The following is an 11,827-nucleotide window of genomic DNA, read 5'->3' as shown; positions in this document are numbered from 1 at the left end:
ATATATATATATATATATATATAAAAGCTAAGGACCTCAGCTTCTCCCAGCATGGCTTTTTATAGTTTCTGTCCCTCCTGATGAGAGCATCGCTCACTTAACCTGACACTGTGACAGTCAGCCTCTGTCCCGCTCCTTCTCCCTGTCCTCATTTCTTAGTCACAGAGTCCTGCTGACTGCATTTTGTGGACCTGGTTTAGATCTGCACCCCATCTCCCTCCCCCCTGCCCACTTCAGTCCTTCAGGATTTCTAACCCAGATTATTACAAAAGTAAGAGATAATTGACCTGAAGTATAGAGTGAAAAGTGAATTTCCTTGCTGCCCATGCCCACGGTCAGCCTCCCACTAGACATCCACCATCATCTCTTCCAGACCTATTCTCCCACCATTTCTTGTTATGACCCAGTTTTCTTTTGGAGAATTGCAAATATGAGGCATATTATCAAGATTTTATGTGTGTGTGTGTGTGTGTGTGTGTGTGTGCTACCAAGGGTTTAGAGACCACTGCTTTTTCCTTCAGTGATCATGAAGTTTCACTGATGCTGAAGTGGAGGACCAATTCCTTCTTTTGATGGCTCCATGGGCAAGTATGTAACCATTTGTACAACTTGTCTCCTATTGATGAATACTTAAATTGTGTTCTAATTAGGGCTGGTGGTATAGCTCCGCGGACTAAGCACTTGCTTAGGTAAGCATAGGGGCCAGGGTTCCACCCCTGGCTCTGCATGCTCCACCGGCCCCACTTCCAGTGAGGGAGTCCAGGCGTGGTGGTTCGTGCCTGTAATCCCAGCACTTGGGAGGCAGAAATGAGAAGAATCACTACTAATGTGGGCTGTGTAGTGAGACCCTGCACACACACATACACAAAAACCTAATTACTTATTAGTGCCTAAAAAGTCACCAAAATCCGTGTGGTGTAACACAATAGCCCTTGCATTATGCTGTGGATTCATGCATCCTTTCTGCTCCACTGTCAAAGCCCCATGGGGACTGCACTCATGGCTGCTTTGCTGCACACTTTTGTTCTCCTGCCTGACCTAGGATGGCTCCAAGGCTAAGCTCCACTGGGGCTGTGGTGCTTCCAAGGGCCCCACACACAGTGCCCATGGCTTCCTCCCATTCAGCAGGCTGGCTGACTGCCCACTTTTCTGTCCCAGCCTGGAGGTCCCTTCTGTCACTGTCTGGGTTAGGGTGCTCATCAGCTCACTGAGATTCAGAGAGGATACATAGACCCACCTCTGCCCAAGGCTAAGGAACTTGTAGCCAGATGGTAAAATCACTCAGGTTGTTCCCACCTTCTTCTGGCAGAGATAGACAGCAAGGATGATCACGACTTGAAGGGAAGTTTGTGCAGAGGTGGCAGCAGAAGTCCAGAAGCTACAATGACTTCCCCAAGACCACGCAGCAAACGTTTCCTGCAGGAAAGGCAGGACCCTAGCGACAGTGCTCAGCAAAGGCTGACTCTCCAGGGAGATGGCTGCTGGCTCTGGGCGGCCAGGGCAGAGCTGGGGGAAGGCTGTCTCTTTGTCTCCTTCCAGAGGGCAAAGGTGAGACACTTCTTGCCAATACCTGGCTCACACACATTCCAACTCCCACTCAAGGCAGTGGGGGCTGACCCTTAGCCAGGGTGGGGGCTCAGGAAGAAAAAGAGGGTGGAGAGAGGATGGGAGCTCACTAGGAGGGCTTTAGAGAAGGCTTCCCAGGAGGTGCCCAGGGAGAGACAGGTGGGTCTTCATGTTGGGGCACAGGTAGGGCAGAGGTGCAGGGAGGCAATGGGGGCTCAGCAGGTGGTGGGTCATCCGTGGGGGTACTGGGAGTGAGCAACAGGCCGGGATTTTGAGGCCTGCAGGGTGAGTGGGGCCCTCAGAAGATGTGGGGTCTCCAGAAGGAGTCGGGGCCTCCAATGGAGGAAGAACTCAGGAAGGGCACAAGTGTTCCTGCGCTGCCTGGGACCAGAGGCAGTCTTCAGAGCCCGCGGGGCGACGGCGCCCCCTCCTCCTCCGCCCCCGTGTCACCCCCTCCCGGGCTACGGCGCAGGCGCGAGCCGAACCCGCTTTTGCTCGGCTCCAGCCCTCGCTGCGGTTCTCTCTCGGCGGAGACGGCGAGGCAGATCGGTGAGCTCAGCCCCCACCCCAGGCCACGACCCTTGCCCAGCCTCTCCGGGATTTAGGGGAGCCCATCCTCTAGTCGGGTCCTAAGTCCCGGCTGCGTCCTGCTAGGGCGGCCCCAGGTTCTGGGAGGTGAGGGTCCCCAGGTAGCACGGGGCACAGACAAGTCCCAGGCCGTCGCCCCTCAGCACCTCGGGATTTGATGGGGCGGGCGGGTGGAGGCTTTAGAGGATGAGATCCTCCAGCTTCCTGAAAGCCCATTCCTGTCCCACTCCGCCTCAGATTTCCTCCCGTTAATTTCACTGGGGGAAAGATGGTCAGTCAGAAAGAGGGTTGCTTTGGGGACCTGATGACCCTAGCGGGGAAGGGTTGGTCAAGACAACGGAGCAAGGCAGTATGGGGTGACGGGTTCCCGCTTCCTCGCCTCCGACGGTCCGGTGGCGCAGGCTTCTCCTCGCCTCCTCCGCCGCAGCCCCCCGCCCAGACACGCAGTCTCCTCCTCTTCCCGCCCCCTCCCTCTGCGGGCTGGGGCCCCCTCCCTGCGGTTCCCATGGCAACCCCACCGGCCCTGGCCTCTTCTCCTTCCCCTGAGGGATTGACTTCTTCACCGACGACGAAGACTGGGGGAGGGGCCGAAGGGGTGGCTCTGTCAAGGTCACCTTGCTTCTCCAGTACTGTCAGGACTGAATGATTACAAACGTTTAGGGGACAGAGAAAGCAGTGAATACAAGAAGAGGGACAGATCTGAGTGTGCCCCCCCACCCTTGCTTGGGGCTCTAATTAATGGTCTTTGCCCTGAGGCTGCTCCGACTGTCTCCCCACCACCCCCAACCCCATTCATTTTCCAACTCTGCCTCTGGGGCTGGCGTTACACAGCTCTGCCTTGCCCTGCAGGCTCCATCCCTCCACGCCTTCCGCCTGCGTCATTCTTGAGCTTTAGGCCTTTGCCTTTTCCCATTCTGTCACTTTAATTTTTTTTTCTTTTTTCTCTTCTTTTCTTTGAATTGTAAATGAGGATGGATATGAGCGACCTGTGGACAGGCTTTATTGACAACAATCTTGTGCACTTTTGGTTCTGCGGGGACTCCTAAGAACTACCCAGCCGTCTGTGTGTGCACACCTCTTCCTGTGCTTGTGTGGTGGATCCGTATACCTGTCTGGATGTGTCTGTGCGATGCCTGGTGTGTGCGTGCACGCTCTGGTGTGTTTCCACGTAGGGATTTGGGGGTCCCACCAGACTGGCAGTGAGGGAGACTAGAGATGTCTTACCCTTCAGAGCAAGTGCTGTTCTTTTGTCTGAAGCTGCTCAGAGGGGTTGAGGGCCATCTGGGGGAGGGAAGTAACAAAAGCCCACTCTCCCCGAGCTCCCTGCCCACTGGGATTGTGGTGGGGACACTCACACACCCACCACTCTCGAGGCCTGGGTGTCCCCTGGTAAAAAGAGGGTTTGTTATTTATTCTTTTGGGGGGATCTTTAGCCACCAGTTGGTGGCTAACCCAACTGAGCTACTTCATGCTGAGCTACATCCTCAGCCCTTTTTATTATTTTTTAATTTGAGATGGAGGTCTCACTAAGTCACTAATTTGCCCAGGCTGGGTTTGAACTTGCCATCCTCCTGCCTCAGGCTCCAAGAGTGGTGGGATTACAGGTGTACACCTCTGTGCTCAGCTAATGAGGTTTTCTGAAAAGGTTTCTCTGGACTTTTAACAGCCCTTAAGCCTAAGAGCTAATTCCAAACTTCATCTCCCATAGAGTCCAAATTCCTTGGGGCCTGGCCTTCATAGTGCAGCCCTGTGAAGGAACCTTCCAGGGCTTTTCAGCTTGTGTCAGCCTGATGTCAACCAGGGCTGTTACTCCCAGGAGGGGTTGAAGAGGAGTGAGGCTTTGAGGGGAGAAGGGCCATAACAACCTCTCAATCTAGGCATGGTCGCCACAAGTTCAGGACAGAAATAATAACACAGAAGTTACAATCACAGTCATAACAGCTGCCATTTCTCAGCACCAGATACAGTAGCTGAATGAAACACACACATTATTCATAGCCCTATTTCACAGATGAGGAAACTGAGGCTTAGAGAGGTGAAAGCTTATGTCTGAGATCATACAGCAAGGAAGTGGCGGCCTGGGGAGAATCCACAGTCAGGCTGCGGATCTCACAGTCAGCAGCCACTGGCAGCCTCCAGCATGAACCTGCATAGACTGATACCACAGTGGCACCATGGCTCCTTCTGAGACCTTAGGGCAAGAGGCCAGGCTATGTCGCGCACATGGGACAGTCACCAGGGGCAGCTGTGTGGTTCCTTCAGCAGCATCTTGCCTGCCCCCAGGAACCCAACATGCTGGGCTGCAACCCCTTCTGCGCCTGCAGCCGCGGTGCTACAGTGCTGCAAGGCAAGTGGCCGGGGATCTGGTCCTACCTGCACCTATTCTATGAGGACTGCGCTGGCACAGCTCTCAGCGATGACCCCGAAGCATCCCCACCAGCCCTGTGCCCCCACCAGCCCTGGCCCTCACTGTGCTGGAAGGTAAGGTCAGAGAAACAACTCCTGGGGCTCCTGGGACTGCAGAGGGGACAGGACTGAACTGGATGTTCAGGGGCCCAAAAGTAAAGGGATAGTACAGTAGCTAGGAGTTTTGCACATGTGAGCAACAGAAAGCTGGACTCAAATAGGTTTACACAATAAAGGGAAAATGCTGTTCATCTTCTACAAGAGACGAGACATTCAGTACCTTCAGGAAAATTTGACGCAGCAGTTCAAACAATTACACTGAAGACCTCCCTACTTTTCACTTAATCTTCAGGGTCTCCATGGTACATCGATCCTTATAGCACAACAACGAACTGATTATAGTTTAGAGGGAGGGGCAGGTGATCCAGGAGAGCCAGAAATTAGGCTGGCATGTGCAGGCCACAGCGTGTTTAGCTCGCAGCAGTGTGGCTGAACTCAGCGTGCTGGAGGGAAAAGCAGGAACTGGCAGGCTCTGAGTTCTCCCCTCTTCACTCTTGCCGTGGCTTCCCAGTGCCGTGGCACTCAGGTGCCATCGCAGTGAGGGAAGACCTGAGAGGGACAAAACCACTCTGGTCCATGATATCCAGGAGTTGTCAGCCAACAGCTCCTAAGTTGGGCATAGTTTTCTGCTTGATATTGTAAGAAAACTGAGGCCTCGAGTTCCTCCTGCTTTCAAAGAGCTTTGTTCTAGTGGGGAAGCTGAGTGTAGAGGTGCCAGCCTGCATAACCTCAGGCAAGGCATGCAGAGGATGCCAGAAAGGGCAGCAGGACTCAGCCCTGGGGTGGTTAAAGAAGACCCCCAGGACAAGGCATGTATTTAAACTTTATAAGTATCTTCTTATTCTCAGCTCCTGTGCTAGACTCTTAGGGACAAAGATTTAAGAAGATCTGGCCCTTGCTCCAGAACTTCCAAGCATGGTTATTTAGTCATCAGCCTCAGCTTTTGCCCTGTACCAGGCATAAAGACACAGACTCAGCCCCACCAGTCTTTGCTCTTACAGGCTCTCCACCCAGTGGAACAGGCGGCCCTCACATAGGCAGGACCCCAAACCCGGGTCTGGGGGTATGCCAGGTGGGTGCACCACAGATCCAACTGGGGCAGAGTGTATGCAGTCTCAGCAGGATGCCCACCCCAGCCCCGGATGTTCTGGTTCAAGGGTGAAACTGAGCATGCATAGACTCGGACCTGGCAGAGATGTAGGGGGTAGAAAAGGACAAGGGACTAAGATGAGAGTCATAATGGTGAGAGCCTGAGACTCAGCCTAGTGGGAACTGGACAGGAAATCCAGCAGGAGGCCTCAGGTTCTGCAGAGAACAGCAGGGCTGGTGTCACCAGAGTCCACTGGTGTGTCCTAGGATCCCATCTCTCAGGGTTGAGATCCATCTGGGATCCCAGGTGATCCTGCCTGCCTCTCCCCAGATCACCCTGTCCTCAGGGACCCTGCTTCTGCTGCTGGGGATAGCATCTCTGACCACTGGCTACGCGGTGCCCCCCAAGCTGGAGACTGTCAACAACATACAACTGCCACTGCTGGATGCGCGGGCTGCTGACTACAACAAGGCCCTCAGCTTGTGCCGCCTGGTAGGTACGGCGCTCTGTGGGGCAGCCGGGATCCTGCTGGCCATCTGCCTCTTGTGGGCCGTGTCAGGCTGGCTGCACCCAGACTTCAAGGCGGAGCCGCTGGATGTCGACGTTGATGGCCATGTGCGGGTCTTCAGGGATGAGCCAGAGCAGCAGCTGGCCCCCATCTTTTGTGATGCCAGTGGCCAGTCATGGTTCTCAACCCCCACCAGCTCCTTTGGGCAATCTTCCAAACAGACCATTGAGCCCAAGAGGGACTCTTGAGAGCCTGTGCGTTGGCTCAAGAAGAGCTGGACCCCTTCCTCCTGCCGTCACACCTTGCCCTCCCACTGTCCCCCAGCTTATTCCTCTTAGCAGGGCCCCTTATACCCAAGGCTCCAGAAAACCCAGCTCCAGGTCAAGTCTGCAGCTCAGCTCCCCACACCACTTCCCCAGGGACAGGGCCCAGCTCCTCCCTGTGGCACACCTGCTCAAGCCCCTCTCCCCCCAAGGCCTTTCGGGGCAGAGGACATTCCCATCAACCTGTCACCTCTTTCCTTATCTCTGACCTTGGGTGAGTCCCTCCCCCTTCAGACCATGGGAGCTTGTTCTGGAATTCTGCACCCTCCTTCATTCCTGGGGATGTGAGCTGCCCTCTACACAGGTGGGAAGGGTGAGTTGCTGTCATCCGCCAAGATGAACCCCCCCGCCCCCAGACAGTGTAAAAACATGCACCACACTGTGCTTCCGACCTGCAGTGTGGCCTTGGAGCCCCCCAGCCAGCCATCTCATACAACAATCACCCCATTTGCAGAGCAAGAGGCTGAGGCAGGCCCAGAAGGGTGTGTCCAGAATCAGTCACAGAGCCAGGCTGTGTGCAGGAACTGGCCAGCTCCAGTTCTTTAGCAGGAGCAGAGTCCCCACAACTTCTGGTTCCAGGGAGGATCTCTGGTGAGGACAGATTTGGCCCAGGAGAGGAGCTAGAGGCCTGGTGGCCCCAGGTGGCTACTTTGGACACACATTTAAATGGTCTCCAAGAGCCTGGGGACAGAAGTTGGAAGTCTTTGCCCTCTCAGAGTCTACCCTCTGGACACCCGTGCGGGTAATGACCAAGGGCCATCCAGGACACATAGCCCCTCCACCGCCAGAGCCCTCGCCTCCTCTGCCGCTAGGGGGCGCTCGAGTCCGCCAGAGAGAAACGCTCGCGCAGCCGTTCCCCGCCCGCCCCTGGGACCCGGCCTCAGCCGCCCGCTGCGCCCAGCGCCCTGTGCCCCTCCCCGACCGTCTCACCCACCCCACAAACCGCTCAAATAAACACCTAGAGTCACCAATGCTTCCTCTCTGAGTCACTGCTCCTGGGAGGCGTGCGGGGCATTGAAGTTCTGCATTCTTCCTCATTCTGAGCGCGGAAGAACGAAAGAGATTCTTTCCTTTAGTTTCTGAGCTCGGCACTTAGTGGTCAGAGAAACGAAGGCCACCCGGAGGGGATCCAGATGCTGTCCCCACCGTGCCTGGGAGGAAGGGGGGGGGGAGGAATAGAGGGAAATCCCACCCTGGGTGTGAGGAGGATATGCCGGGGCCAAAGGTGCATCCTTCCCCTCACCGGAAGAGCTGCTGCCCTCACCGTCCGGGTCCCCCAGCTTTCCAGACTTAAATTCACCTCACCTTGGCACCGGAAGGGCCCGGGAAGGACCGTTTTCCCTGGGCTGGCTCCTGAGCGCCATGCATGTATTTCCAACTGCTTTTCCTGGAGGTAGAATATCGACTCAACTATTCCAAACTATCCTCCCATCCCTGCCCTGCTAACCAAGGCAGCGGCGGCTCCACCTTCCTGCTGCTCCACCAAAACCTGGGAGTCCTGGACTCCTTTCTTTCCTCACGCCTGAAACCAGGGGCGCCAGAAGCAACCATCAGAGAGCCAGCGACTGGACCTTGGAAAGATCCTGTCTCCACCACCCCTGGGGCAGGCCGGCTCCTGAGTTTAGCCTCTGTCACAGGTCACGAAGGTTAGGGCATGAGCATCTCCCTGGACCCCACCTTACACATACACACACCCTTATCCTTTTTTTTTTAATGAGCAAAATATATTTATTGGGGGAAAGAAAGTTCCCGTCCTATAGAGGGACAGAAGGGGGCGCCCCAGAGGGTCCCCCCCCCCCATCCTGAAGCAGACAGACTGACCCACTGAAGACACAAGTTAGGTCAAGTTCCTCCTCTGCTCAGAATCCTGAGTTAGGAGCAGGATCCAGTGATGCGCGCCGGCATTTCAGCACCCTAGAGCTGAAGCAAGAGGAGCACTACCGTTTGCAGGCCAGCCTGGGCTACCTTGTCTCAAAAAACCAGACCAAACTACAGTAGGAAAAAATCCACTGATGAATGACAAAATGAGTAAAATTCAGGTGAAACAGGCTAGTGCGAGAGTGGTTGCAGGGTCGAGGCATCTCCTGCAGAAGTGCCATCGTTGTTGCTGCAGATTTATCATCTGGGTGTCAGTTCTTTGATGCTCTATCCGAGGCGAGAGAGCGTCATTTTTCTCTGGATTTTTTTTTTTTTTTTTTTTTTTTGAGACAGGTTCTATGTAGTTCAGGCTGCCTTGAGTTCACTCTGTAGCTCAGGCTGGCCTTGAACTTGCAATGATCTTCCTGCCTCAGCCTCCTGAGTGCTTGGATTACAGGTGTGTACTACCAGCCCTGGCTCTCCTGGAATTGGGTCAGACTGAGCCATTTGCTTCTGACATGTAGAACTTTAAAAGAAAAACAGTGATTTCAACTGGAAACGTCTGGCAGACACCACCCTAACCAAAGGGTTGGGGTTAACATCAGCAGGGCAAGGGTTGATATTAAACCCTGCAAAATGAGGGAGAAGAAGAGTGTGTCAGCTAAGTGGTCTCCTTCCCCCATCCATAACTCCAGCCCAGGCAGGAAATCTATGCTGATGAAGATCTGTCCAGCACTCTACAAACTCATCCAGGGCAGGGGCTGGGGTGTGGCTCAGCGGCAGAGTGCACATTCAGCATGCACCTGATGGCACGCAACCCCAGCCCCGAAGTCCAGGTCACAAGTCCAGGTTCAAGGGAAGCACAAGACCACCTGTGGTTGGAGGAGGTCAAGGTGACATGGATAAAAGAGATACATGGGCCAGCCAGATAGGTCAGTGGACTAAAGCTCCTGCTTAGATAGGTGCAGGGCCTGGGGGTTCGATCCCTGGTGTGCTGTGCCAGCCCAGCCCCTGGGGTGTGTTGAGACAGTGATTGAGACTGGGCATGGTGGTGCGTACCTATATTCCCAGCACTTGGGAGGCTGCAAACAGGACAATTACTAGGACTCAGATCTGTGTAGTGAGACCCTGCAGACTCTGTACTAAATACATTTTTTAAACAAGTGACTTCAGGGGCCAGGGAGATGGCTCAGTAGAATAAGTGCTTGCCTGGCAAGCACAAGGGCCTGAGTTCAATCCTCGGTTCTGCCAATAAATAAATAAATAAATAAGTGACAAAAAAAAAAAAAAAAAAAAAAAGAAAAAAAAAAAAAAAAAAAAAAAAGCTATACAGCAACTATTTCTAAGTCTGTCATTTCAAACTAAAAAATTTCAAGCCAGGTATAGTGGCACATACTTGTATTCCCTGCCCTCTGGAAGTCTGAAGCTGAAGGATTGCAAGTTTAAGCCTAGCCAGGGCAACTGAGCAGTGTCGTGAGATCTTGTCTTAAAAATAAAAAGGGTTGGTTTGTAGTGCAGTGTGAAAACCTGGGCTCAATCCCCAGTACCCCCTCCACACACACACTCTCACAACCATAAGGAGGTGGAGAATTTGAACAACACTACCAGCCGCTCTGACCTAGGTGACATGTGCGGTGGGCTGCAGACAGCAGCAGGGTGCACAGGACCTCAGGCCCTGGTGGCTCCTGATCAGAGGTGTAGATGGAAGATGGGACAGACAGGAGTCCAAGGCGTTCTCCAGGTGCCCTCTGGTGGTGCAGCTCAGCCTTTGACAGCGTCCCTGACCTGGAGGAGGGAAGCCGTTTTTGTCTTCACCCACTTTCTTCTCTTTTAGATAGGGTCATATCTAGAGAGACAGGAGGAATGCTGTTCTGCTCCCCCTCTTTTATGCAAGAGCCAAGTGCTCTGCCCACCACTCCACCCAGGAGCCTGTCCCCACTAGAGGCAATCAGTAACCTCCGGACTCTCCATCTCACATACCTCCTTCCTGCTGACAGGGAGTCAGTCCACTGGGTTCCTGTGTTTTGGTCTCTATAATAGACAAGAACGGCAGTCTCTTGAGACTAAATAACTAATGGGCTTGACACCTGGCACGCGGAAATGCCTTAACTGCTAGCTCTTAGGAAAGAGTGCAGGGGTTATGGGCAGGCCCCACGCCTGTTAGAATTTGAGATGACTCAAAAGAGACCCTGCCCCCTCAAACTCATAGCGCTGTGGAGAGGACAGGCCTGCCGGGAGAAGATGCACTATTCCAGGGTAAGCACAGTGATAGGAGAGCAACATGATGCCATCCCACAGGGGGCAGACACAGAGATTCAGTGAGCTGCATGTGACAGTGTTTTTCTTGGGTGTTTGGGCAGGGCTCTGTCCTCAACATGATGCAGATTTCAATCTTCATACCACCTTGAAGTGAGCAGTCTCCAGTTCCCCATTCGCAGACAGAAACAGGGTGCGCACTGTCCACTCCGCTTGTCTGAGATGGCACTGCTAGCAGAGATGAAATCGGAGCCCAAGCCATGCACTTTCAGAATGCCCAGACTTTCTTGCATGCACCGATGCAGAAATGAACCGAGTCCACAACTTACCAACCCTATGTAGAAGAGGTGCGGTGCAGGCCCACCCCCTCAAATGCCCTGGGGGACTTGGTGGTATCTCCTGCTGTGACAGGTATTGGGAGCAGCCCCTGGGACAGCTCTCCAGGAACAGTGTATGCTGTTGGAAAGGGTCAGCCAGCCATGTGAGTTCACAGGCAAGTGCTCAGGCAAGCACGCCCTGGCCTGGATACATGCCAGCATGCACTCGCATGAGTGCTGCCGGACAGGAAAGTGATCAAAATGAGGTCTATAGACACATGACACACGCACCGGTATTTGTTTGCTCTCCTACTATTCCTTTTTTCTTTTCAGCAGCTACTTTATTGATCACTTACTATGTGCAAACAAATTTAACCTTAGAGAGATGCCATGGTTTTCACGGGCCAAACAGCCAGGAAATGGCAGTGGTGTCTGCCTCCGCCTGCTATGTAGACAGACCCAAGAGTGGACAGATGTGCCATGACGGGACTCCCATGTACACTTGCCCTGTTCTTGTCCAGGCCACATTCTCATGTGAGCTTGTCACAGGTGTGCTCCCTGAATGTGTGGATCGATGCGCCTGGCAACCTTGGCCACCCTCCAAATCTTGGCCTGCGCTGCTGTCAGCAGGGCTGTCAGTTTCCTATCCCAGCCTTGCCAAAGCCAAACTCTGTGTCAGGTCATCTGGGAGCTAGAGAGGAAAAGACCAACAGGATTTCACAAGTGTCTGGCCCAGGACACATGGTCAGGTGGGAGCAGGGAGAGAAACAGGATGTCCTCTGGGCTGCACAACAGGCGGGGTCCAAGGCCAAGCTGGCAGGGGAAGAGAGGTCACTACCTGCCCTTGAATCCAGCT

General features: G+C 54.0%; 1 protein-coding gene across 1 annotated transcript; it reads left to right on the top strand.

Annotated features, from left to right (window-relative positions):
• The first annotated feature begins 4,446 nt into the window (after positions 1–4,446).
• Positions 4,447–6,466, top strand: Nrsn2 (neurensin 2). Its single transcript, XM_004630955.1, has 2 exons — positions 4,447–4,635; positions 6,041–6,466. The coding sequence occupies exons 1-2, from the start codon at positions 4,447–4,449 to the stop codon at positions 6,464–6,466; spliced, it is 615 nt and encodes a 204-aa protein (XP_004631012.1).
• Positions 6,467–11,827: the final 5,361 nt, after the last annotated feature.

Source organism: Octodon degus, unplaced genomic scaffold (genome assembly GCF_000260255.1).
Source record: "Octodon degus isolate 3935 unplaced genomic scaffold, OctDeg1.0 scaffold00037, whole genome shotgun sequence".
In the NCBI taxonomy this organism is placed as follows: Eukaryota; Metazoa; Chordata; class Mammalia; order Rodentia; family Octodontidae; genus Octodon; species Octodon degus.
The sequence above is the reverse complement of the archived record's forward strand: the minus strand, read 5'-3'. Positions and strand labels throughout refer to the sequence as shown.

Excerpts from the sequence above, each read along its gene's own strand:
- Nrsn2 (XM_004630955.1), top strand. The coding sequence starts at position 4,447 with ATGCTGGGCTGCAACCCCTTCTGCGCCTGCAGCCGCGGTGCTACAGTG. Across the intron at positions 4,636-6,040 it reads GGCCCTCACTGTGCTGGAAG|ATCACCCTGTCCTCAGGGAC; the intron begins GTAAGGTCAGAG and ends GCCTCTCCCCAG.